The sequence below is a fragment of the Cuculus canorus genome, chromosome 3, assembly GCF_017976375.1.
Source record: "Cuculus canorus isolate bCucCan1 chromosome 3, bCucCan1.pri, whole genome shotgun sequence".
In the NCBI taxonomy this organism is placed as follows: Eukaryota; Metazoa; Chordata; class Aves; order Cuculiformes; family Cuculidae; genus Cuculus; species Cuculus canorus.
In genome coordinates, this window is record NC_071403.1 from 31561197 (window position 1) to 31588631 (window position 27435).

General features: G+C 44.0%; 2 protein-coding genes across 19 annotated transcripts in view; one reads left to right on the top strand and one right to left on the bottom strand.

Moving 5' to 3' along the window:
• Window positions 1-9902, top strand: part of ARMC2 (armadillo repeat containing 2) — a 70180-nt gene extending 60278 nt beyond the window's left edge. For 7 of the 10 annotated variants that reach the window (XM_054062299.1, XM_054062301.1, XM_054062302.1 and 4 more), the window contains 2 exons: window positions 5558-6123; window positions 7288-9902. In XM_054062299.1, coding sequence (XP_053918274.1) covers window positions 5558-5712 — 155 coding nt within the window. In that variant the 3' untranslated portion in view covers window positions 5713-6123; window positions 7288-9902. Of the gene's footprint in view, window positions 1-5557; window positions 6727-7287 lie in introns of those variants that run through there. The other 3 variants (XM_054062296.1, XM_054062295.1, XM_054062297.1) reach the window with 3 other exon arrangements.
• A 115-nt stretch (window positions 9903-10017) lies between these two features.
• The window catches only part of SESN1 (sestrin 1), a 78300-nt gene continuing 60882 nt past the window's right edge, over window positions 10018-27435 (bottom strand). The window contains exons 1-11 of one of the 9 annotated variants that reach the window (XM_054062310.1): window positions 26422-26481; window positions 25737-25808; window positions 18869-18934; window positions 17753-17956; window positions 16658-16840; window positions 15164-15406; window positions 13730-13877; window positions 12893-13005; window positions 12460-12650; window positions 12151-12295; window positions 10018-11133 (exon numbers count right to left, since the gene is read on the bottom strand). In XM_054062310.1, the coding sequence (XP_053918285.1) occupies window positions 11047-11133; window positions 12151-12295; window positions 12460-12650; window positions 12893-13005; window positions 13730-13877; window positions 15164-15406; window positions 16658-16840; window positions 17753-17956; window positions 18869-18934; window positions 25737-25745 (1389 nt within the window). In that variant the 5' untranslated portion in view covers window positions 25746-25808; window positions 26422-26481 and the 3' untranslated portion in view covers window positions 10018-11046. Of the gene's footprint in view, window positions 11134-12150; window positions 12296-12459; window positions 12651-12892; window positions 13006-13729; window positions 13878-15163; window positions 15407-16657; window positions 16841-17752; window positions 17957-18440; window positions 18828-18868; window positions 18935-25736; window positions 25809-26028; window positions 26361-26421; window positions 26508-27435 lie in introns of those variants that run through there. The other 8 variants (XM_054062309.1, XM_054062311.1, XM_054062308.1 and 5 more) reach the window with 8 other exon arrangements.

A 27435-nucleotide genomic window follows, 5' to 3' on the forward strand; every position in this document is an offset into this window, starting at 1 on the left:
TTTCTAGTTAGCATGCCTATAATGCTTCTCACCAGCTGCCTTTTTGCCTGCTTGAGCTAACTGTCCCACAGATATTCAGTGGAAAACATACTTTTCACTGGATGCGGGCCCTTCTGGCCTCAACAGTCATTGCAGGTGTTGACAGAAGCAGAGGTTCAGCTGATGCACCTGGTTACAACACCTGTAAGAGCACACAGCAGGCAGTCTGGAGAGTATCACTTTTCCCTCAGCTGGAGGGTTGTGTGGTGCAACGGGCTGAGCTAGCTGCTTGTGACAAGGATTGTCTCATCACGACCTCCTTGTGGGCAAGGACAATGTCCATGCTGGAAAGGGTCCAGAAAAAGGTTACTAAGGTGGTCAGAGGATTGGAAAACCTCCCATACGAAGTAAGGCTGAGAGAACTGGGTTTGTTCAGCCTTGAGAAGAGAAGGCTTATGGAAAACCTTATCAGCACATACCAGTACATAATGGGTGTCTACCAAGAGGATGGAGACTTCCTTTTTATGAGGAGTTGCATGGAAAAGACAAGGAGTAGTGGGTATAAGTTGCTGCTGGGGAGATTCTAACTGGATTTCTGAAGAAAATTTTTCACCATGAGAACAATTAAACATTGGAATAATCTTCCTGGGGAAGTGGTAGATTCCTCTATGCTGAACACTTTTAAGGCTCAGCTTGACAGGGTGCTGGGCCATCTCATTTAAACTATATCACCTAAAAGGTTGGGCCAGATGATCCTTGAGGTCCTTTCCAACATGGCATTCTGTGATTCTGTGTGATAATTTCTCATCTGCTCCCTAAAGCTAGGGAAGATGTGGTCCTCTATGGATACAGGCTGGAAGGTGCCTGCAAGTGAATGTTAAGACACTGATTCACTTACCCAGTTGGATCTTTTCACCTGCACATTTATGTTTGCTTCATTTGCAATTATCTTTTTTAAAAAATCTTTATAATGTAAATGGAATAGAAGAGAACCTTAAATAATTTTGATTTGGTTTTAATTAGAACTTTACTAAAGATGTATGCTTGCTGTGGAGAAGGCTGCATGTTAGACCCAGATAGAAAGTGAGATCGCTGTGGTCTCTTGGTTTTAGACTATCAGAAAAGTGAGTGGGTTTGTGAGAAATTTTTTCCAGTCACAGCAGAATTACGGTTATTTATGGTTGTAGTTGTTCCTTGCATTACATCCCTTACTACGATGCAGCACATCTTAATGTGAGCAGCAATTCTATCTCTTTATCTGAAAATACTCATTGTTTCAAGATCATTAGGGCACTTTTTAACGTTCTGCAACAGAACTGCAAACTTTACATTTTCAAGCCAGAAGCGTGCTTGAATTTTCTGGCACGCAGCAAGGAATATGTATCTTTGTTTTGGAAAAGTCTTACTTATTTTTTTCCTCTGCATTTAACACTGCTTATTCCAGCAATTAATTATACTTCAGAGTACAGTCTGGGAACTGACACTAACTAGTACAGCTTTCGTGAACTTGACATTCATGTACAATTGCAGTTGAAGTTACAGTTGCAGTTGTAATACAACTGTACTGACAAATAATTAAAAACAGGTCAGAATTAAATCAGAAGGAAGGTCTTTCTTCCAATTGTAGAGAGAAAAGTAGCTGTAGAAAAAGCACATCCTATTCACTCAATCTGGTTCCTCTGTGTATTAAGAGCCAACACATTTTAGTAATAGCAGCTGGTTAATATTGTCCTACATCTTTCTCCTCCCATTGTATCCAGTAACAGCCTTGAACCATCATTGCTCTGATTCTATCATTCAGGAAGCAGGACGCAACTGCTGACAGCCAGTGGACTGTACTTAAGCATCAGCACGCCCTCAGGAAGCGGAAAAAGTGCAGCATGGCACAGCAGACACCTCACTTCACCTGCTGTGCTTGGCCTCCTCTTCTTTGTTTTTCTTTCCCCTACCTGGCACAAGATGACAGAAGATATGAGGGGAGCCCAAAGGGAATGGAAATAGCCTGAAAAAATGTTGGGCCTGAGAAAAGCTGGACAAAAGGCACTATTTGTTTTTCTTTTTTACTGTCTGATCCCAGCAGACTGAGAGGCAGTGGCACTGCTTTCCAGTAGCGCTGTCAGGTATCTTCTGTCAGCTCCTTTTGAGTCTCATGTTGCTTTATTGGCTCAGAGCTCCTGGAGTCTGGTGTTTCCAGGCCCATGGCAGCAGCTTTGCCTTAGAATCGCAGTGTGATTTGGGTTGGAAGGGACCTTAAACATCATCCACTTCCAGCCCCCCTGCCATGGGCAGGGACACCTACCACCAGACCAGGCTGCTCAAGGTCCCATCCAACCTGGCCTTGAACATCTCCAGGGATGGGGCATCCATAGCTTCCCTGGGCAACCTGTGCCAGTGCCTGTCCGCCCTCAGTGTGAAGAAATTCTTCCGTATGTCTAATCTGAATCTTCCTCCTTCCAATTTAAAGCCCTTCCCCCTAGTCCTTTCACTACATGGCCTTGTAAAAAGTCCCTCCCCAGGTTACTACAAGGTCTTCCTGAAGCCTTTTGTTTTCCAGGCTGAAAACCCCAACTCCCTCAGCCTGTCCCCATAGCAGAAGTACTCCAGCCCCCTGATCATCTTCGCAGCCTCCTCGGGACCCATTCCAACAGTTCCATATCCTTCTGTTTTGGGGATTCCAGAACTGGACACAGTAGTCCAGATGGGGTCTCATGAGAGCTGAGTAGAACCTTGCACTTGGCCTTGTTGAACCTCATGAGGTTCACACAGGCCCACTTCTCCAGATTATTCGGGTCCCTCTGGATGATGTCCCATCCTTCTGGTATGACAGCTGCACCACTCATCTTGGTGTCATCTGCAAACTTGCTGAGAGGGCGCTTGATCTTGCTGTCCATATCATCAATGAAAATATTAAACAGCACTGGTCCTAATATGGACCTCTGAGGGACTGCTTGTCATGGATCTCCATCTGGACATTGAGCTGTTGACCACTACTCTCTGAATGCAACCATCCAACCAATTCCTTATCCACCAAACAGTCCACCCATCAAATCCATCTCTCTCCAATTTAGAGAGAAGGATGTTGTGGGGGACTGTGTCAAAGGCTTTACAGGAGCCCAGATAGATCACATCTGTTGGCTGCCCCATCATAGAAAGCCAGTAGGTTGGTCAGGCAAGACTTACCTTTGGTGAAGCCGTGCTGCCTGTCTTGAATCACCTCCTTGTCTGTCTGTCCTGGTCCCTCAGGAGCAGCAGTGGAGATGAGCCTCTGTCTTGAGAACATTCTTCTATTTGATAATTTGGTGACATTGTCTTTCTTCCTCTCTTTTTTGAGACTTACATTTACCTCCACTATTGGTTCCAGGAGGTTACTTTGAAATCTCAGTACACATGAACTCTTACATGGTGTGGCACTAGTTTCCAGGCCTCCTGGGCCCTGTCCCCTGTCCTGTGGGAGTTAAAGCGATGCCTTGCCGACTACTCTGTACTCTGGTGTTCGGCTTCCCTTAGAGCACACAGAACCAGCATGCTTGTCCTGTTCCTGGGCTTCCAGCCAGTTCATGTGCTGTTTGGCCAGTACCCAGTTTTGCTAGTTTTGAGGAGGGTCATGGGAAAATTAAATTATCTGAGGATGCACAGCTTGTTTGTGGGACATAGATCCTCAGCGATCCCCAGTGCAACTCACGTTCCGCTTTGGGAAATTTATTGTTTTGGTTCAACACTTCAGCTTTTGAACTGGTTCTGACCCTCATTCTTGTAGGCTGGAATTCCCGACCTCAGTGATTCTATAAACGTTCAATCAACTTCTGGGGTGCACAGCTGTCTGCTACAAGGGAGAAATGTGTCTTGCTCTGCCTTAGAAGATAGTCAACTTGGGTAGAAGAATCATTTCAGGCATAGGCAAAGCAATGCTGCCTGAAAACAAAACCCATAATCCCTTCTGATCCTCTTCTGGGTTTCTCACTTCTGTGCTGCTGAGATTTGTTTTAGATATGTTGGGTTATTGTGCCATTGATAGGGTGAGAGCTAATGGGCACAAGTTGCTGTAAGAAAAATTTCAATTTATTAGGAAAAGAATTTTCTACTATGGCGGGGTCAAGCAATGGAGCAGGCTGCTCAAAAAAGCTGTGGCGTCTCCATCCTTGGAGATGTTCAGTACTCAACAGTAAGTGGACCATAGCAACATGATCTATGGTGGCTCTGTTCCAGGGGTACTGTCCAACCTAAATTATTCAATGATACCATCAAATGTAGATTTTATATCTGAGGCTGGATTTTATCTCTGATTACAGAGTTTCTTCCTACAGAGATACAACATGTCTTCTTTCTTGAAATAATGTGGGTTTTTTCCTGTTCATTACAGAAGGCTTCTAAATGGCATCTTTTCTTTATGTAGAACTCCTTTTGAAATCTACCTCACAGTCAGCATCTCTTTAATTTTGGTAATTTAGAAATACTGTAGTGGCATAGAAATCAAGTAGTGTCAGCAGTTACTGGTAGCTTTCTGCGAAACAGAGTGCATCTCCGTGCAAGGACAATGTTGTTTCTTCCTTTGTAGCTGCTGCAGCTCTGCTGAGGCACCTTGGTGTTTTCTTAAATGGGAATAGTTGCTGTTTGAGTGTGTCCTTGCTACACAAAGTTTGGCTCAAAGTGTCGGTAACCAAAGCTCTCTTCAGCTCTGAGTTGTCTTTTACCTGCAGTGAATGTGCAGCAAGCTCCCCTACAGAGTTAGTTATTTAACAGACTGTGAATCTGATGCTTTTTCATAGTCTAGGATAAAGATAAGTCACGCTGCTCACTGGATGCAGGATTGCATCTTCATTTTAGGTCCATTTATGGCCTAAAGCCTGTCAAATATCCTTGCGTTAAACTGCATGAAAACATTTGTTCAGCATTATCAGTTGTGTGTGTAGATTCTTAATTCAGAGGCACGCTCTTGGTTGCAGACTGATTTGTTTTTTTCTGTCAGAGTTTAATTCTTTTCCACATCCAATACCAAAACAGAGGGAGAAGAAAAAGTGAGGGGTTCCTTTCATTCCTAACGTTGCTTGTCTCCAGTAACAGTGTCCTGTTTTTTTGCTTATGAAGTTTATGAGGAAGAGAGGGCATCAGTGATAAAGTAACCAGTGTGGTTCAGGTTCTGTAAGTATTATAGCAAGTGTACTCTGAAAGAGTCTTTATGAACCAGATTAGTAGAGCAATTTGTGACAGGAAAAAACAGTTGTCATTATATGAATTGATTACTGACATTAGCAAATTTGCTGTGGGTGATGTTAAAACCCAAGTAGTTTCCAGGCTGACAGTCACAGTAAATGCTTGAATCTTGGAGACAGTTTAGCTGTGCCTGGGAGGTGTGAGAATAAAGGAACCTGCAATACCCTTTTTACTGCTTTACTGACCTTAACATCCTTTATTTTCAATTAAATCCCAGTCCCTGAGACAAGATGCTTAGTTTGTCTTAAGCCTAGAGTTGGTTTCAAGCCATCAATATACACAATAAGTTGCATGTGCTGTGGTCATGAAATACAAAGCTGAGTATATTTTTCTTCAGAACTGATGACAATATTTTCTTTGATTACAGATGAAGAGCTAGTGTTGGATTACAGCCTTGAAGGAGACGTAAGGGACTACAAACTATATTGGGAAAGAGAATTCAAACCTGTGGCAGAAAAACTTCTTGGTAGAATTAAAAGCCATCACTTGGCTCTTCCAGCTGTGACTGTTGATCCATTTTAATTAGTAAATATTTTTTTTGTGGTGTAGGTTGTACAGATTTGTATTTCCAGCATCCCCCTACGTTGCCATTGGTAAGCATGTTGAAAGGCAAGGCAATTTAATTTTTAAGAAGTTGGTCAAGTCTGGCATTTATACACCTGGTGCTGTCTTTAGGAGAAGCTTGCACATGTAATTACTTTTTACAATATATTGGAGCTGATCAAGCAGATGTTCAGTGTGATTTGTCTGTTACTTCTGTATTTTCTTACCTGGGAAAACAAAACAAAACTATTTGCTGACCTTTTGATTTTTAAAAGGTGAATTACCACCGACCCACACCTCTCTGGTATCAAAAATGCTGCGCACTGTAAAATTTACATGACAAGAGCCACCTACAGACTGACACACTTCTACTTCACATGAAATTCTGTGGTGAGTAACCTGAATGCCACTGGGGCATTCTACTGTGTTATGTCATCTCTCCTCAGACTGAATGCTGTCAGCAGTCAGGGGGAAGTTGCTCCCCTTACTTTTGACAGCCCTCTTTCTTTATCTGGTACTGTGTGGCCGGGGTATCCCAGCTCCTGCTTTGGTGCTTTGTGGGATATAGGTCCAACTGTGCTGGAAAGCAGCTTTTCTGTATTGGGACATCACCTCTTAGGGCAAAACACCCATATCCCTGATGTCAGAGCAGATTTTAGCTACTCTGATGTGTTATTCTTTTAGTTGTTCCCCCATTCCCAGGAGCTGCCTGCGTGTCTGTACTTCTCAGACCATCTTGGCCAGCCACCTGCGCTGGGCTCATGTCTTCATCCACAGGGCAAAAAATGCTCTCTGTCCTTCACATTCCTTCTGACTGCTGATGGCTCATTTATTGCTCAGTTTTCATCCTTGCAGTGAGGCCCTGCTGCTGCTGCCCATTAGATGAGCTCAGCAGGTGCATCCCTGGCCTCAAGCATCAACAGCCGAGTTGGCTGCAGAAAGCCTTACAGACCTGACCCATTTGTCTCTTTTCTGACCTGAGATTACTTAAAATAAAGCACCAGCTGGGGGGCTGCTGGCTTCTGGCTCTGACCCCGAGGGTCAGCAGCCTCACACTGCACTGTGTCTGCCTGGAGAACCGGTCTCCAGCCTGGCAATCCCTGCAGAGAAGCTGAAAGGATTTGTTTTTCCAAGGCAGCAACTCAGAGCTTCCTCAGTGGCACTGCTGTGCCTTTGGCAGCAGCCTGACCTCTGCTTCCAGGTGAGGAGATGAAGTGCAGAGGCCGGAAAGCAGAGCAGCAGTAGAAGGGCAGGGAAAGTGTTTTCTGAATTTAGGTCTTTGCTTCTACATTTCTGGGGGGTTCTTTTCTGTTGTTTTGGGAGCAGTGAGGAGGAAACTTCAGGGAAGGCAGTGAAATTTCCAATGTCCCTTTTGTCCCAGGAGTTTGGGTATTTCTTGTGGTTAGGGACGCATGTGGCAGCCTCCATCCTCCATCGCTGCAATCCGCAGGAGAGAACCACTCAGCAGTCCAGTAGGGTTTAGCTCCAGCAACCGCTCTGCCAAGCTGAAAAAGATCTCAATTATCATTCCTTCTTTTCCAATTTTAATTTTAGCTGGAGTTGAGGGGAAGATAAATGGCTTCAGTGCCTCATTTGTTTCTTGGAAAAAAGAATGGATTTGTTTTCTGGAGGCATTAAAGAAAGGCTGACGTGTAAGTAAGTACTCCCCTGGGGGGTGGGAGCTGGAGGCGTTTGTTCTTGGCATTCGCATCAAGGCAAAAGGCAGGCAAACACCCCGCTGTGCAGTGCAGGGTGGGGATGTGGTGGAAAAGGCCTCGTGGCCAAGTCCTGTCAGCGGGTCTCATTGGAACTGACAAGCGCCAAGTAGCAGTAGAGGCAGCCTGGAATGGATGTCGAGTCGAGGTGGACATGTAGGCAATGAGGATTTGTTCAGAGAAAATGCTGGTTATGAGTCATGTCAGTCATTACTGATCAAACTGTAAATGAGGGCCTGGAGTGCTGCATGGAGCACAGGGCAGATTTGGGTGTCTACAATGCTTTCATTTGGGTACAAAGCCAGGGCGGCCTGAACTTTGGCCTCATGGTCACAGTCTGGCCGGCAGCTGCTGCAGGAGGCAGCGGATTCAGAGGTGCTGGGGTGGAGTGGAGAATTCGGAGCACCTAACAAACAGCAAAACCCAGCAGTGGCTCCCGTGGAGCTGCATGGACCCCTGGCTGAAGAAAAGTTCAGCAAGAAAGAGCCCCAAAATGCTGGATTTCTGATATGTTCTTATGGCTTCTACCATTGGGGTGTCTTTGCCCCAAACCTTGCCGCAGCAGCTCTCTTCTGACTCCAGGAGCCCATTCCTGCCTAGCAACCGAGCACTTGGTCCCTGCCATGCTGCTCTGTTTTTACCTCTGTGTGTGTGTACACACAGTTCTGAACTAACCCACAAAGAGGATGGGAAGGGGGCTGCTAATTGCTGCTCATGGGGCAGACAGCTCTGCCAGGCTCTTCTGAGCACAAATGCATAAGGAAATCCTTTTGTGGGTTGTTTTTAGTGCCTCACCTGGCCCCACACAGCAGCCAGCCATGTAGTTCCCTTCACTCATGCTGGTACACGCCCTTTCCTGCCATGCGTTCCTTTTGGCTGGGATCTCCTGCCCACACGGTCTTTTGGGGTGAGCTGGCAATGCTACCAGTGCCCACAACATAAGAGGTGTAGGAGCCGCGGCTGCTGCACATGCAGGAGCTGCTGCAGTTTGCAGCCAAAGGCCCAGGCTCTGCAGGAGCAACTCAGGAGCCCCCAGAGCTAACAGCCTGCAGCAACGGAGGGCAGCGCAGCCCTGCCAGGGAGGGAGGCAGTGCTATGCCTTGTTCCTTGTGTCCTGGTACCATGCACAGCTTCTGCTCTGTGCAGCCACTGCACTTTCTCTTTCCAAAACCAATTTCTCTTTTTTTAGATCTTCAGTAAAACTATTGTAGGAACACCTCGCAGACTCCTGATGTTGTCATCGTTCCTGCAGTCTTCCATTCTCTCTTCAGGATTACTCTGTCCTATGAGGTTTTTTTTTTCTCTTTCCGCACAGGTAAGGGGGTGGGATATGATTGGGGAACAATTCTCTTGTTTTTGAAGACCAACCCTACTATTGTCTTTGGTTGCCACTCTGCCTAACAGCCTTGCTTGTTCTCTTCTAGTTCAGGCCCGCAAACACCTCAGCATTTTTAATGGAAAAATCCCCAACCGTTTTCAGGCCTTTTCTCCAAAGTGAGTTGGTTTCTGTGAGGTCAGGAGTGTCTGCGTGCTGTGGTTCGTGCTTCCGTTGAAAATACAAGAGTGTTTGATATTGCAGTGTTTGCTGCCTGAAAAGGGAGACAGTGCCTGCAGGTACCCGCTTCTGCCTGGGCAGCCCGGGGATGGAAATGGCCAGTTTGGGCCTCTCAGGAAATACCACATCTACCTCTAAGCCTCCGTAAAAGCAGGAGGAGAACCACGTGCTGCAGAAACTCCATTTACACACTGGAAAGACACCACCTTCTGCATCGTTGGGCACAGCTTACCGTTCTGATATGCCCTGAGACAGGAAAGCTTTGCTCTGGTTTTGGCACATTAAAAATCCTGTATTTTTAGTTAGGAGGAAACAGCAGATGCTTCCTGTTAGTCATAATTTTTGACAGTTTATTAATCTTTCTCCCCTAGATCTTTTCAGATACTTCAGCTTCTTGGGCTGTGGGCTCAAAAGTGTTCTCAGGATGTTCTGTAGTAACAGAAACCAGCCTGAGCAAACTGAGGAGCGGGCCAGGGGATAGAAAGCTTAATTTAATTCTACCAGTGCGCTTGGGAAAATCCATTTCTTTCCTGCCTTACAAATAAAGCTCCTACCTTCCTGTAAGCAGGAACAACGTTCATTACTGGAGAACTGTAAAATCAATTTAACTTGCAAAATGACATTTAGATCTTGTTATTGAAAAGAAGTGATTATATAAACACAGAGGTGGAATCTTCCCAATAATATCGCACCTACTACCTGTGAGGAAAGAGAAAAATCCCACAGGACTGAGTATTCCTGAAGAAAGGATAGAAGACTGCAGGAAGCATGAAAACATAAGGAATCTGCAAGGCGTTCCTACAATAATTTTAGTGAAGATCTAAATGTATTTAATCTCTTTTTCTTAAACTTTGTTTTCTCCCATCATTTTAGAGTCAGCTGAAAAAGCCATGGCTTGTCATTTTGAGTATTTTTGCTCAATTACTGTTTCAAATATTTTTGAATGGTCTTTGAACCAACAAAGTAAACCAGTAAAACCAGAAGTGTGGAAGTAAAGCACACAAAACACACCAAGAGAAAAAGTTGTTACCTTTATTTAAAAAATACCGATAATACTGACAAATTTAAAAAGCGATTCACACTCATACAAAAGTATTCATGTGTTCTCCAAAACCACTGTATATTAAACATCAGCATTTTAATCATGTTTTCATTTACTAAAAATAGATGGGTTTTAGCCTAGTTATTTAAGCAACTGCAAAAATCAGTAAGACCAGCATTGGGCATGTAATACAGTAGGACTGTTTGGCAGTCTAGAACATTCCCACGCCTTGTCCTCGCTCCTCAATGCGCATCCTTGAGAAACAGGACAAGAAGCTGCTCGACACCTCACGTAGTCAGATCTCTAAAGAGCGCTGAGGACCGGAGTTGTCCTCTTTCCATAGGAAGACCATTGCACTTTGGAGCACACCACACAATGCTGAACAAGCGTCCTGTAGCATTTTAAGGCTAAACTATTGGAGAAAATTGACTGCTATCTTTGAAATCATCAGTGTGGACAGAAGAGGTTTAGTTCTGATCAAAAAAAGTAATCTAAATAACAAGGCTTTTTTTGAAACCACACACAAGAAAGGCTCAGACAATAGCCGTGCTCACTTTCACTTTTAGCTTAACTGGAACAGCCTGCGTCTGTTCACTCCACCAGCACAAATAGCAGCATCAAGATTTTCTAAAATTATTCTTGTAGGGAAAGCAAATGTCATCATGTCCCACGTCTTTTCACACTCCAGTATTTGCCTTAACACAAGATCTACGAATCTATCATTTGCTATATTGCCACAAGTTCACAGAGTGTCCCATGCTGCCTAAAGCCAAAATACCATGAGCAGGCAGCACTTCTGCACAACCCTGTCTTTTCAACTGCCAAGCGTTCACTGCCGAGTGGCAGCAGCAATATTCCAAACATGGAAATAGCTGAAACTAAAGGAGTTATGGCACAATGGGCATCTTAACTTATAGCTACTCTTGGTCCTGAGGCTTCGTATCTTCCTCTGCCATACTGCAGCTGCAGAACATTCCAACGTCGACAGGCAGCCGGAGACATCAGGTCATATAGCGAGTAATAGCTCTCAGAGCATAAAGTAGTTCGGCTTGCATCCGAGCTTCTACCAGAAGCAAATTTACATGGACCTTTGGGAAAGAACAGAAGTTACACTGTAACAACACGCTCACAGTGATGCACTCCAGTGAGAGGAAGTCTGGGGGGGCTGTGGGTTTCGTACTGCTGTTTGCAGCAGCAGTGAGAGCGCACTTTGTGTTTCAGCTACCCAGATAATGAATTCTATCTGTAAAGCTGGTGAGGGAGGGGTGACCCAACAAGCAGTGGCTGCAGCACTGCAGTGCAGCGCCACAGTGGCTCAGGTACACCGAGGCAGGGCCACGTTCAAAACAAATGCGTGTAGTATTTTACTTGAACAACCTCAAATCAGTGCGGTTAAAGTACCCTTGTTATAACCGGGTATCTCTGAACTATTTGCACGAGGAGTTTAGCAAGAAATAGAGCCTCCGATGGTATGAGCACCGATTGAGGCATGTTTCTGTTTCAGCACTATATCGGCATTTATTTTAAGTGGGGCCTAGACGTGTTTTTCCAAAGAAAAATTGTAGGGTGTGAACTTGCTGGAGTAAACACCCAAGAATTAACAGTGAGAAATTTTACAGGGAGGTGCAACTGAGACTGTAACCCAGCACCAGACTTCAGGCTTTAACAGGAAGTAACTGCTTTGGGGCCATTCACACTAAAAATGACCATAGGACAGCTGAGAGCTTGGGCCAGCAGGCAAGCTGCTGTGGGGCCAAGGCCAAGGGGTGGATCTCGCATCCCTTCCCTGCCTCTCTCGGGCACAGGCAGTACCAACAGAGGAGGAGGAAGCTGCAGTTGAGACGAAGCTGTACCATTTACGTGTCCCACCGCTCCAGACGGTTCAGAGCTTGCACCATCCGTGTCAGCTGTCAGCAAGTGTGCAGTGGGAAAAGAGCTGCTATGTCAGCTTGGGAAGTACTACACCTCAGAAGGAATTTACTGAATAATGTGACTAGAATCCCAGTAACATTAGCTAAAGCTTAAATGCCAGCTGGGTAGCTGTAGCTGTTAGTGTGGGAAACAGATCCACTGCCCCTGTCCCTCAGCAGAAATGCAAACTGTACCTTCTCAGAGTGTGCAAACTGCCTCCAGAAGCCATCATACATTCTTTTTGTGGTCTTTTCGGGAGTGCAAACCACAGTCTTGATATAAACTTTAAAGCTGCGGTCCAACAACTGATTAATTTCACCATAGTCATAATCATCGTATCTGTTCGGAATTGAAAGAAAAACACTTTCATTTTCAAGAAGCAGTTATTTCACTTGCATTGTTTCTAGGTTCTCGTGGCAAAATAAATTCTTGTGTAACTCGTACCACACCACTACTGGCCACTACAAGTCTGATGTACATAGAACAAAAGTAGTAAAACTGACCTTATTCCAAACATACAGTGAATATAGTTCCAAATAGCTCGTCTTAGCATTGAGGTATCCACATCTTTGTGCATGGCCATTGTGTTGTAAGTCAGATTATAAGCAATATGAAACTTCTCATCAAGTAGTTGTCCCACATCTGGGTAAAGACGATTAACCAAGGAATAGCCATGATCTTCCCAGGAATAATCCTTAAGTAAAAATGCAGAATGGAGCATTTCAGAAATGAACTTGTGAAGGCTTAGCACTTTAATGTAATTTATCTCAGGGCAGAGAATCTGGGGCGGGGTGGGGAGGGTGGTGTTCATTTGGTTGCTCTAAGCCTTCTCATTCGCGAGGCAGCAAGTTACAGCACCGCAATTTCCAAGTTTGGTATCTGGCACAACAACCAGATTGCACACTAAGCCCCCTGACAGCTCCATCTCCCTGTTACCTGCACACGGAAGGTGGGCACGTGCATCCCGTGTCTGGAGAAGTCTTTGTAACCATAGCTGGTATCCTCAAAGTGACGAGACACATCTCTTGTTGGTGCCGATTCTTCATCTTCTGTTAATTTCAAACACAATTTCAGTAAGAACAAACAGGAATTGTGCTAGCAGAGCTCCTGGAGACAATGGGAGCCTCTGTGCTTTTTTAATAAACACATGGGTTCGCTGCATTAAATCTCTGGTATGGCTCAGTGTGACTGCAACTATAGTTTTTAGAAGGAACTCCACAAAAAACACTCAAATGCTTTCTTACTGACAAACATATTTTTTTCCTTTCTTTTGTGTACCTGTCCCCATCCCCTAAGTCCAGGGAACGCTTTGCTGCTAACTCAAGGGGTCTCTCAAAATGCCAAGGGAAATCTGTTGTGAAGAGCCCACAACCACTCTGAGTTTGTAAAGTATTAGCTCAGAAATAACATTTCATACACTTACATAGGTAAGTGGTTTAAGGACTTCTTTTTACAAGATCTTGTGAGATCCGTAAATTTCTTGTGAAACACCAAATCTCTCAAGAGAGATTCACTTCTGTTGGAAATTTCTATTAAACACAATATTGGCCAGTGAGAGGTACGGTGTGTTTGAGAGAAGCCACAAATCTTGGCACTACTTTGCTTTTTCAAGTGTTCCTGGAAGAAAACAAGGCACACCTAATCTAGATCCCTTCCAAGAAATGGCAATGTTTTTGAGACACCCAATAACAATTTTCCCCTTTTGCAGCAGTATTTCTTCAAGTGATTCGGAAAACTCTAAGTAAATACATGTTCACACTATATCTGTTCTACCTGAAGAACACACGAACATGCTCTCTCTCTTCTCCCTTTCAAAACGTGTAGCCATCTCTTCTTGGCTGGCTTCCTCTTCATCTCTGCACGCCTGTAGCTGCTTCATTTTCTCCATAAGAGCTTCGACTTCACAGACAGACTCTGTAGACTTGAAATGGAGAGAAAAACATTACATTTCCACGTGACAAGAACTGACAATGATGGCAGAAATTGTCAAGCCAGAAAAATTAAAAGCAAGCTATGCCCTTCATTTGTATCTTTTAATACTGATTTTTCGAGACAAACGGTTCTTGAAGGAAATCAGTACCAACCCAATAGTTCACATGTAGTCGTCATCTCTTTTCAATTAGATTCCTGGCACTTTTAGCATATTTTAAGAATCACAGCTTTTTGGAACATGTGGTTCTGACACTAAAAGTAATTTCTCTTACTTATCTAAATGTTTAACAACCAAAAACCCAAGGAGCTGTAACAGAAATTCTGATAGAGGAAGTAACCACAATTTACTACCCAACTGTATTTTTCCCCTTCTCTGCTCTCAGACAAGAAGGAAAAAGGAAGAGTGAGTGTAAATGCAGATTTAATGAAGCCTTAAAGAAAAGCTAGTACAAGATAATCTTATTTCACAGAGCAGTTTTAACACCGTCACAAAACACTATTAATTCAATATGTGGCCTTGTAAAAAAATCAATCAGCACAAAGCAAAATAAAGTTATCTTCTATTTATACAGTTCTGCCCCTTTCCTCTCTGCCTTCTGCAGTTAATTTGTTGCTTCAGAGCCAGCAAGCTCCATCAGACAAAATTTAAATGCCATCCATACCATTGCAGTAAAGTCTTCCAGGCAAGGAACCTGCATTGAGAACACCATTATCACTGTTCTTAAACCAATGCTTAGTTCACTACATGCTTTTCACTTAGGGGATACAAGTGCAAATCAGTGAGCGTAAGCGCTGCAGGCAGGAAATACTGTTTTAGAAAGGGTCAGAAAATTGTGAATGATCTGTTGGTGTGATGTATCACAAACAAGTCAAAGCTACAAAGTCTAAGATTGGAATCAAAGGGAGTGCTAACTTTCCACTGTACCCACAAAAAAAACCTAGTCCTGGCCACTGCTGCTCGGGACACGTATCGTGAGCTGGCTGCGGCCAGGAGTCCTCTCAGTTTGCCTAGATGAATGACAAGAGCCCAAAACAGACAACAGAGATTTGCATCTTTGCTTCTCCTTTCCGTAGCTTCCCCCCCCCGGGGCTTACCAGTGTCATTTCAGCTCCTTCTAAATGTATCTTTTCAACTGGTTTGCCCTCACCTGCATTAGGCTAAATCAGTCCTACCCCGGCTGGATGAAAAAAAAAAAGATGGGCGCCCTCCGTGTATTAAGTTTAGAAAGAAACCGCAACTACTGAAAGAGATCGTTTGTTCAGGCAGATACGTACTGGAATGCTTCCGGTTGGGCTGGCATGAATTTCCTCTGCCGCATGGTAACCATTTGTAATATCGCATATGCAATAGTTACTGACAGAAGGGGGCCTGAAGGTATGACCCCCTTCACAGTCAATCTCTGGGCTGATTCCACAACCAAACGTGAAGGAGGCAAGGGAGTGGTAGTGTGTAAGGAGCACAACAGCGTGGATCAGCTCTGCCAGGGACCAGCTGTTCTCTTCGGTCTTCAAAAGATGCTTTAAAGATAATGCCAGAAAAAAAAGTATTAATTTTAAAATGCCATTCAAATGATCCCACCTTCATGTGGTTCATCAACACATTTCTTGACCAGCTAAAATTATGTTTCTGATGTCCCCAATTGCTTCCTAACTCTCTGCTGGCATGAGCGCACTCAGTGCCCTGCTACCAGGTTACCTGCCAGCCACAGACTCATGTGGTTAAGCCACACAGGAGACGACTTTTCTCCCCTCTCTGGCCCTCAGCTATCGAATCAGTTGGGGTTTCTATTTTGCACCATATGGTTTGTATCAAGGCCAGACCGACTCGCATTGAAATTTCACACCTCTGATGAAGATGTAACCACAACAGACAACTGGTCTTTACAGTCCCAGAAAACCCTGGCAAATCCTTGCACATCAGCTGTGGGAAATCCTGGCATGGAGGCCAGGTTCCCTCCATCTTGTCCCTGTGGGTTGAATGTTCTACATTTGACAAAAAACTTCAAACCCCAACTTCCCCTTCAGGCAGGAAAGTGTGGGAGGTCTGGGGCCTTCTGGCAGACAGAGTCCCAGCACCCACTTCCTCCTTGCTAATGGTAAAGAGAAGAGCAGAGGAGGAGGAGGAGTTGCTGCAGTAACCGCGGCCAGGGCTGGGGCAGACCTGCCCCCGCCGTGAGAGCTGCTGTCACTGCACACACACCCCCACCCCTTGAGGCTGGCTGATCTCTGTGACCCTCAGAGGAGGGAGCGGCACAAGCAGCCGCCTCTCGGTAGCTTATTGGTGATGCAGCCATGCCCGGCTTGTACCACCACTGCTCCTCTGGGCTGTTCTGCCAGCCTGCTCCCTCCAGCCCTGAAAAGCTTAAGCATCAAAAGAAGCAGCAATTGAAACAAAAATGCTATTGGTGTTCAGCCTAACCTCTGGCAGCATCTCAGAAAAGCTCAGGGGGTTCTGGCTACTGAAAGCACTTGGCTTAAGGAACTACACATCTCAGCGCATCCTCATTGCACCCACAGAGTTCTGACATGACAACTCTAAAATGTCAGTGTGCTGTAAATTAAAATTGTTAGTAATTTAAGACCATTTAAGACCAGTTTTATAAAAGCACAAGTGATATTATATCACACAGTAGCACAGTGATACAACACTGAAATAAAAGTCAGTAACAGAGAACATCTCTTGCCTTGTCTGGCTCTTAACCCCAAACATCTATGGTTGCATTTACTGAAAAACAAGGCTACGCTCACAATACTCCATGGAAGACTTACCTCAATATGTTCCTTGGTGATAAGCCAGGGTCGGTGAGCCAACATTTTGTTCAGCTCTCCTAAATTCTGCAGTTTTTGAGGTGCATTTTCCAGACCATTCAACCATTTAGGGTCTCCACCGACATGAAGGAAGTCATTCACATGGAGGTTGACAAGGTAGGAGCACTGATGCCGTGCTGCAGCCTAGAAAGGAACAGACAACTGCTATATGGAAAACAATTACAGTAAGATAGTCCTCATTGACAAATACCGTAAGTAATCATTTCCTCAAAATATTAAAAAATAAGAATTGCAGCAAAGGCTGAAGTAAAAAAAACCTGGGGTTAACACATCAGCCTGTTTTGATTATCGTTCTCACAACATAAATATTCCTCATTCACATACATTATGACTATGCTACAGGGCAACATGGCCATATCCAAAGAGAAGTACAGGCACAGATTTATTGTTTGTCCTGAGGCAAGTAATCCACACTGCATAGTACTCCCCAGTACTAAGAATCTAAGCGAATCCTTACCAGCTAAAACAAAACCAGGTTTTAGAATGCACATACCAAGAGAGACTAAGGGCAGCTTTTCAGAAAAGAACAGACCCAGAAGCATCTATTCAAGCAGTAATACTTCCGCCATCAAATTAAGACACAGCCCAAAACTTTAATTCAGCTTCATCAGACAAAGATCATCCCACTGGCAGGCTGGAAATCAATGACTTCTGGCAGAAAATTTGCTTAGCACTTAAGAGATTCAGAAATGGAAGATGGAACTAGTGAAGAAGAGGGAGGTATCTTCAAGAAGACTCACACACAAACAAGCTTTTTTGAGAAACAGTTTCTGAGATACTAAGGCAGCCAAAAATAAACAATTGCCTTATTTTTATAACAGATTTCCCCCCCATCCTACCGAAACTATGTAAGTACTGATCTTATGAAACAGTCTGTAAACCAGACACAAAGAAACCTACTCTGCTTTTCCCCTTAGCTCCTGATGAAATGCCTTTCCAACTAGAAACCGCAAAACACGGTAATAACTGCTCTTAAACAAGACCAGATTGTTGCCTAAGTGGCTGATCTGCCTTCTGCTTTCTGCTCCAGCATACCATTATCCCGATGTAGTGTCGGTAATGAAGCGGGAGCGGACCATCCATTTGCAGGAGATAGTGCTGAGTTTTTAGAAAGCTTTCAAGATACTGGGGGTGGAAAACCATCACCAAGGTAACATTGTCCAGTCGGCCCAGCGTAGCAAAACAATCTGCAAACAACGTGTGCATCATGGTGCCTTCGCTTCCCACTTGAATCATCTGCTTGAATAGAAAGAGCAATTAGCAATATTGCCTAAGGAGTAACAACAAAAATAGTAAATAAATATATAACCACAGCACCCAGAGGGCTCAGTGAAAGGAATTACATTATAAATCTATTAATGGCATTAAATCAGTGCAAATAAGGGAATATATTTAAATAATACCCCTTTAATATCTCTCATTTAGGAGATCACAAGTGGTTAGAAGAGCAAAAGATTTACACTTTCTCTTATGCAACACCAACTTCTCATTTTTAACTGTTTTGCCTTCACTTTCTTGAATGCTACAAAGTGATCTACCTGTTTATTGTGACTTGTTAGGTAATTGAATAATTTTTTTCATTGAGGAAAAAAAGAGGGAAAGAAGTAAAAAGCTTAGTAAGAAATCACTAGAGAAGCAAAAAGAAACTGAAGCTTAAGTCTCTAAAATTCCTAGAAAACCACAGGCATACTATTACATTTTCCTCTGCTCCAAATTCTCTTACCAGCAATCAGGAGAGGAGCACCAGAAATGCTCAGCCACAGCACTTTGAAGCTTCTCAGATTATTCAGAACTGTAGAGGTAGTGCAAGAAAAAAGTAACCCCAGAGCAGGGGGCAGGTGCCTTGTGGACCAGTAGGAAATTACATCCGGATGTTCACAAGGAAACAGACACTCTTACAAAAAACAGTATCAGGTTTCTCTTATGCTAGACAGCAGTACAGGAGGGGTCATAACTATTCCAAAGCTCTCCTGGGCTCTCACTGCTTCTGTAGATTAGAGCAGTGGCCAAAGTCTCACCAGGACTGAATGTGATCATGACTGAAAATGTTTTGCAGCTCAGCAGTTGTCCCGAAACCAAATGTGGGTTGCTACTAAAAGGGTGTTCCTTAAAAGCATAAAGTTCACTGTGTACTTGAAAACACTACCACACCTCCTTCTCGGGGATGAATCTGCTTGGTCCGTGTCCCAGTGGTCTAGGAATTCTTATTCCAAGTTCCTAGAAAAGAAAGTAATACCACTTCAGCATTTAGTTATAAACAGCTTTTTAGCTGTGGTTGCAAGAAAGAAATGAATTCTCCTTTCATAGCTGGGCTTATTTGGGTACTCATGGTACTCTTACGTGGGTATTTTTACTAATACCATTTGTACAAATGCAAATTAGTTTTTACACAAGTGCTTTATAATTAGCCACACTTGTTTACAGCGTATGGCCCCACTCCAGCACGAAAAAAAATCATCAACAAAGGCCCTGCCAACCAGAGAAAACACACACAATTTTATATGCATACACACAACAACAACAACCTGGTTCACAGAAAATTCTGCATATAAAGCATATTTTGGCAGGGTGTCCAGGACAAGGAGTTCAGTACAGAGCCGGCTGCTGTGCGGTTATGCCACTGACACAAAAACGAGACTGATAACGTGTGTGTACATCTGCAGGATGCCAGCACATAACACGCTGTGCATCTGTCAGGAAATTAAACAGCTGTAAGCCTAATCAGATTGCTTTTTCCCAACCTCAAAGAGCTCTTAAACTGCTGAAAGTACCTGATCTACATTTGCGTCTGCTTTCTTTTCAAGACAGGATAAATAGCTATTCACACTGGGAGGGAAAGAGGAAGGGGATTTTGCTCAATCAGAGCAGCAGCAGCCACATCCTTGCACACGCTGCTGCGGACATGCTGCCATGCAGGTAAGAGGGAAGCTGGATACTCCTCCAGCAGTTCACTGCTTGCCCTCTCCCTCGGCTCAACCTACCTTTCTGCCAGACCTGCAGCACCCCAGGCCCTTCATGCAGCCAAAGAGCGAGCTGCGTAAGAGACTTGGATGTCCTGCCTGTCAAACCATTCCCTTAGGAAGGAGGGGAGCCATGGGTTCAAGGGCAGTTTCTGCGTTTTGCATCGAGCAGCCCTCAGAGAGGGCACAGCAGGGTTCACGGGGCGCACACAAATGTGGGACACAGCCTCACCTCATGCATTTGCACATGTCCACCTTCCCAGCTGGGAAGTGCATTGCTACAGAGGCTCGCTCCTCCTCCATATGCATGGCTCTCACTGCACACCAGCCCTCCCAAAGGGGTAACTCTGGAGCCAGTGGCACGGCTTCCCCAGGAGATGGAAGCCCTGACACCCAAACCAGCTCCCAACAAGGCAGCTGATGGCACAGTGCTCTTACAGATGGAAGGGGACCTGGGACTAAAGCTAGGGACGGACTCGAGTGGTAAACACACGCTATATATAAACTAATGGTTTGGGCTCTTAAACTGTTTCCTCTCCCCTTCTTTTAAAACCATCCACTGCCTACATTCCGTTGCCCCAAATGCTCCTTTTCTGATGATACCAACCCCTTCCAGGTTCTCAGCTGGGTTTAGAGAAATAAATACTGTGCACTGAATCAGTTCATGCCACACAGAGCAGAGGGGGCCCTTCTGCTGTTTAAGCCTCAAGAGCAAATGGAGCCCCTAAACACAGTTTTAATCTTTGCTATATCTTCTGCACATAAAGATTGTTATGAAAAGCAATACTGGTCTCACTCACTGCTGCACTTTTCCTGCCTTTAGCTGAGGTTTCTATATGCATGAGTACATTGTACAAGAAGCTATTTTATTAATCAGTTACCGTTCCCTGAACTTTCCCCTAAGATTAAAAATCAGCCTCAGAGAGCAGGAAACAATTAGCACAGGTCTAAGCTGGAACTACCAAAGCCCACCAGACTCGGGTGGTCTCCTTAAACTCTAAGTCAGATGCTTTTGTTTCTCAATTTATTTGGATAAAGTGAGATCAAACAACAGCCCTTACACCAGTCTTTTCACATCTTTCCTGTGACAGCAAACTTGGTGATGTAGGGTTTTCCTGCTTCGGATCCTAACATTCACAAACATATTTGTCCTGCCAGCCAAGTCTCCAGTAATGCCACTTGTAGGATGGAATTTGTATCTTAAAAACACCCTCTCTCCTCAAAGCTCTAGCACAGCTGCTTATCTCGGCTACAACTACCCTAGCAAATCAGAGAAACATCTTACATCCAAATGACAGCATGAAAAAAAAGCCTTTTACGCATCATTTAACTTAGCAGATGTCTGCAGTTGTCTGCCAACTCAACGAATGTAAGAGAAACACCTTGAAGTTTAATTCTTGAACAACTACGTTTCAGTCTTTCCTTTTCCCAGAACAGTTATAGGAAGAAAAAAACCTCGAGATTTCTGAAGCTGAGATCAGCAAGCTGCTAACATATTCTGCCTCACAATCTATAATACATCAGTATCAATACACTTAGCATTTTTCTAAAGTATGCAGAAGTCAAACTACTACTACGATTATGTTGTATCACAGAATCACAGAATCATTAGGTTGGAAAAGACCTCCTGGATCAACAAGTCCAATCATAACAGGTTAGAATATTTCAGTAAAAAAACAAACCCTCTCCAAGAAGTGACTTCAGATTTTGGGGGGAATTAAAGAAGTTGCTTTGTTTTCCCTCAGGAGAGAAAGCATCCCCCTAAAATCAGGGCACCAGACTAGTACTTGAGAAGCCTGGTTCCAGTCTCTGCTCAGACAGACACATTGTGAAGGACTTGTGCAGACGAGCCTCAGCTTCTCATCTGCAAAACTAAGGTAAATAAATTTCTTCCAGAACAGAAATAAGCCTGTTGGTCACAAGGTGCGTGGTTACCACAGTCGTGACAGTTGTGTAAATTCTGAACCACTGGAAATCTTCTGAAAGTTGTTATTTTTTCGTTTACAAGCCACAGTAGACCTTTTTAAAACTATTTTACCCACCTTTTTTTCCCCCCGAAACAACATTTAATCCAGTTCACCTAGTACTTGAGATATAGCAGGCATTTCCCAGTGTTCCCAGTATCCCAGCATTTCAAATACCATATAGACAATACAATAATTCTCCAAACAATCCTAGAGTATATTCCCTTTGCTTTGAAGATATTTCTGTGCCCCATTATGCCTTTCACTAAGCCTCCATCTTTCAACTGCATTCAACTGAAAGCTCTGCCGATCCCCCTCTCAAAGGCAAGATGTGCATTCCTGACCAGCCAACCACTACCAAGCCTTTCTCCTGCACCTTCCTCTTAAAGAAACACCTCACCTGAAGCACGGACAAGCACTAGGCAAGGCAGCTGGGGCCAGGATGGAGCAGCAGTTGCAAGCAACTTATGTTTATTTTGGTTATTACAAAAATATAAGTGACTTTCATGGGATTCCAGACCACCCAGTTGCACACCAAAGTGACCTACTTAGTGCTGCCTTTTCTGCGTTAGACTTCTCCTGGCTTCTTTCCCTCTCTTTGTTAACCTTGCCACACCACTTTCATTCAGTCTAGAAACTGTGTGGCTGAATATAGCTCCAAGCTCAGCAGAAAGCCAACTGCAACTGAGGCTTTAGGTGATAATACTAACACTAATGCATCAGAGACGAACCATCTTCAAAGAAAGAACACAAAACTCAGATGGCTGCAAAGCTGAGCACCAAGTGTGGATTCATCTTCAACAGCCAGAACCTCAGAGCTAAAAGGAGGGAGTGAAGTGAGCCTTGCCAGGTGGCAATCCACTCCACTGCTCACATTCCAGGCATATCTTGACAGAGAAGCAAGACTTTAGCCATACATATACTGTATCACTATGACAGTGAAGATGACCTCAGAAATAACAGAAAAGCCTCCTCTTTCCCCTTAAGTAATGTAACTTGTATTTCTGTACAGCCACTATTATTTCTTCCATGGGAACTATAATCAGCAGATATCTACCATTCCTGGATTTACACGTCCCCTCATCCCTGCCATATCTGAGCATCTTACCTCATGTATTTAATTCACACAACATTCCTGTGAGGTAGGGCAAGTGTATTACCTTCCATTTAGGAGAAGAACCTGAGAGATAGAAAACCTATGTGTCCAACAGAGGCTGCTTCAGAAGACTGGCAGCTTGAGCTGAGACTTCTCAAGCCACAGGCTGATGCCCTAACCATCAAACTGTGTGCCTTCTCAGAGACTTCTCAGCCAGGAAACGTTTTATGCAAATTTACACCAAGAAACAGCTCTTCATAGCTGGGATAGAAGAGCTGATGAGACAAGTCTGCAAACTTAATTATATACTTCCTAGTTACCACTCTCTCTCACCACTCTGGGCCAGTTAGTACAACCCATTCCACAGTGACAATCAGACCAAAAATCTGTACTGCATGCACACACATGCTCAGAGAAGACCACTCTAGAACCGCAAACACATATAAAGTCACTCTACCTATTGCTTTTTTTTTATCTTAAAGATTCTTAAGCCCACTTCCAGGTAACTTCAAGTGTCTTGACGAGAACAGTGTTGCTATAAAATTTAAGTAAAAGCTTGAGATGGAAAATTAAACTGCAAATGCTTAGAAAAGGTTTTTAAATACTTAGAAGTACAATTATCTCTGCTAGTAACAGACCATCATCTGCTTTGGTTCTGAACCTCTTTAAAATGTTAAGTGAAGAAAACAAGAGTCATTTCTAAACAGACACCCAATATCAGAAACCTAGGAACACTGAAGCACTAAGTCACAGGCTGATTTGCAGGGCCTCTAGAACAGGAACAGCTACAGCTCTTGTTCCACAGTATGTCTAAAAGGCTTTTTCAGATCCCTGTTCCTGCCCCACTACTAGCTCCTGGCAGCTGGAACTCTACTTCTTATCACAAAATCATTCCCAGAACTCAATTATAGTTTTGTCAGATGCATATGGGGACTCTCCCCAAACTGCTCATTTTCAGACATTTGGGATTCACAAGCTGAGCGCTAGCTCTGAACCACAATCTTCAGACTGCTTCCCTGGTGTTAGCACAGTGAGTCATTTTGCTCCCCTCAAGTACAGTCTGTACCAATATCAAATGTTATATCTCCCAGAGACACTTATTTGCATACTTAAGCCTCTGCTAAATGGCAAAGAGAACATTTTATCATACACAAGCCACAGGCAAAGTGAAAATACAATTATTGATTTACTTTGCTAGACTACATTTGGATTACATATTCATCTGTATCATCTGTGTCCTGATTAAGCACTAAGTACTGCTAGATTTACCCAAAAATATGTGAAGATCACACACTGTAATGCAATGTAAAACAATCTAAAGTAAGGAACCAGAGAAGGGCAATGAGTTTGAGGTAACTTGGAATAACATTTTACATAATCTAAGTGCATTCCTACCCAAACGTAGGGTTAAGAAAGGCACAATAAGCTGTGGGTTAAAAACTCTTCAAGACAATCTCCTGGTAGAATTAACCCCCCAAATGTGCTAGTGCTGAAAATTGAGCTTAATGTGATTCTGGTATGCATTTGAAGCCGACATTAAAAATACCCATTTAGAGCTTTATATGCTTATAGGATGAAATGCCCCAAAGCATTTAAGCATCCAAGAATCTTGTGCTGTTATTTCCAAGCAAGACTGACACTTACTAGTCTAAGAGGCCTTGTGCTGCTGCTGCTTCACTTGCTGTGTCCAGTTCCTACTTCCCCTTTAAAGGACACTGACAGTGACACCTCACCGGTGGCAAGTGAGGTGTCACTGTGAGTCTACAAGTTTGGAGTTTCCTTCTTTAGGATCTTAATGACAACGCCTGGCACAACTGGCCTCACAAGACAAGTTATTTATCACCAAGCTGACACACACGTCTTAGCTTAAAAGCTATATTTTTTTTTTCAGTTCTGCTAAATGCAGTAGCTACTGGAGTTTCCTCATCAGGTGGGTACCTTTTGGAAATGATGGGATTAAGAAAAAAAAAAAAGTGATTAAATTATTCTTTTCCTACAAACACACACACACAAAAATCTCAAATCCTACACCTCTTCTAAGTGTGGGGCTAAACAGAACCAGCAGGTTTTTTGTCTCATTCATTTTCCTAATCCAAAATGCTCATGCACTTTAAATTTTTGCACTGTTCAAGTTTCTGGGTACCCCAGACTGTCATTCAACTGAAGCACTGGACATGTCTGTACTTGTACAGACTTAGAGAAAGGAGAACAAGTCCTCCCCCTCTGCTACAAAGCACTTTGTTCCACAGATCTGTGGCTCTTCACTGGACTTAAGAACACAGCAAAAATTGAACTGTTTCTGTAATATTTCACGGAGAACGCATTCTTACATGAATTTAAATACTTGAGTGATTTTATTTTAATTCAAATATCAGTAAGTATTTTTTCTCTGAATGTCTAAGTCCGTTGAAATAACAGATTTTAAAAACATCCCCAAACAGCTCATGTGACTTGAATCAAGACAGAAATCAAGGCAAGACTGTGTGCCCAAGTTCACACACCCTTTTCACAATGGCAGGAATAAAAGCAAAGCCCAGGCTCCTCAGTCTCAAACTATAACACCTCTTCTTTGGTCATCTTCTCAGACCAAGCTGTGAAAGCAGGTCCAACTGGAGTAGTTTCAAGTCACCCAAGTGCTGCCTATCCTTCCTTAGCAGCAATACCTTTTCCTGAAGTGGTTTTGTGACACAACTGCTTAGAGACCACAACCAAATCTACTTTTGATATGAGCTCACTGAAACCAAGTGGCTGAATTTCAGTGATTAGTGCCCAGCTTTTCTATGTGCCAGTTCTCTAAGGTGTACAATGAAACAAAAGGTATTAAAGGGTAAAGGATTTGGAAGGAATATCTACAAGTTCCATGCTGTAAACATGGTTTAAATAAAAAAAAAAAAAAAACACAAAAAAACTCCCACAAAAAACCAAAATACAAAAAAAAAAAAAAAAACAAAAAAAAAATCAGTGACACAGAAAGAAACCAGTTTAAACGTGACAGTTACCGTTTGCATTGTGTAGACTGTACTACTGGATTATGCCAAAGCAAAGCGGTTCATATCCAAGAGGTACTAGACCTGTACAAACCAGAGAAATACAAAACAGTTTCTGTGGCAACCTGCAGCACTCTGAGGATTTAAAAATTGGCTTTGAAAGAAAAATCTTAACGTAGTGACACTAAAAAACTTAGAAAGGACATACAAAGCAGCATTTTAAGTCCAAAATAATGGCACTGACTTTCATCTGTTTACGATTACAGCGAGCTCTTCTCCATCACAAACACAAAACCAACCTCACCGCTTGAAAAGGACGATCCGAGTCTGTGGAGAATTGAAACACACACCAGGCAATCCGGAGGCAAGAGCTACTTGGAAAGGTCTAAGCACCCATCCGAGAGCCCCGCTGCGCACACAATGGGGGTTCGCAGCCCTCCCGCTAAATGCAACGGGGAGGTGAAGGCTGCGTGTGCACCGTCCCCGCAGGCGGCAGCCGGGAAGGACCTGCCCCCGTGCCCCTCGGGACCTGCCGCCGGACCCCGGTCCCGCCGCTCCTGCCGGCTCTGCCCGGTGCCCGCTGCGGCGGGGCAGCCCCGCTCCGCAGCCGCCCGCACCGGCTCCTCCCCGGCACCGGCAGCTCCTTGGACAACGCCTGGCTTTCCCCCCGCCCCGCTCCTTACGCAAGAGTTTCTACCTTCTCTGCAAGCAACAAAGCGATGGTGGCTTTTAAACCGAGAAATCGCAAGAGGTCCGCGTTTCGCAGATGTTTGTGTGACCGAGTGCGCTGCTGCAGAAACCTGCCCCCTGCCTGCTCCCAACAGTCCTGGGCAAACGCGGGCTTTGCAAAACACTCAGCCTGTTGGCAGCAGCCGGCGCTGCTCTCCTCCACCCCCCAGGGCTGCGAACCCTGCCAGATGCCCGGCATCTCCCACCGCTTTTGCTCTGGGATTTTACGGTATCGATTATTTCAAAAGAAAGAAGTCCCAGAGCTGGCCCACGGGATTATTGCTTTTTCTTTTAAATAAAGAATCATAGAATAGTTAGGATTGGAAGGGACCTTAAAGCCCATTAAGTTCCAACCCCCCTGCCATGGGCAGGGACATCCCACCAGATCAGGCTGCTCAGAGCCCCATCCAACCTGGCCTCAAACACCTCCAGGGATGGGGCAGCCACAACCTCCCTGGGCAACCTGTGCCAGTGCCTCTCCACTCTCGTAGCAAAGAAATTCCTCCTTATGTTTAGTCTAAATCTGCCCCTCTCCATTTTATACCCATTGCCCCATGTTCTATCACTACAAGCCTTTGTAAACAGTCCCTCTCCAGCTTTAAGTCTTTAAATATAAGATTTATAAAACTAAAGTATGTTAAATAATTTTCCTTCAAGTATTTTGAATTATAATAAAATATGACAGACCTCAAGAGGAGAATTTCTATTGCAGGTTTGATGGGAAGAGGTCAGGGTAGCTCTGAAGCACCGAACATACTCACCTCAGGGAGGAAGGCTTCTGCCTGCAGTTCAGGCTGCTACAGACACGGTTGTGAGTCCCATCAAGCTATCTAACAACCAAGCAGGGAAATTCCATGACACTGGACTTTACACTTATATTAAATGTAAAACTGAACACGGAAAACCTAAAACCTGGTCACAGGCTGTTCCTGTTACAACTGTATGAAGCTTGCAGCAAAATGCAGAAAACATCAAGGACAGT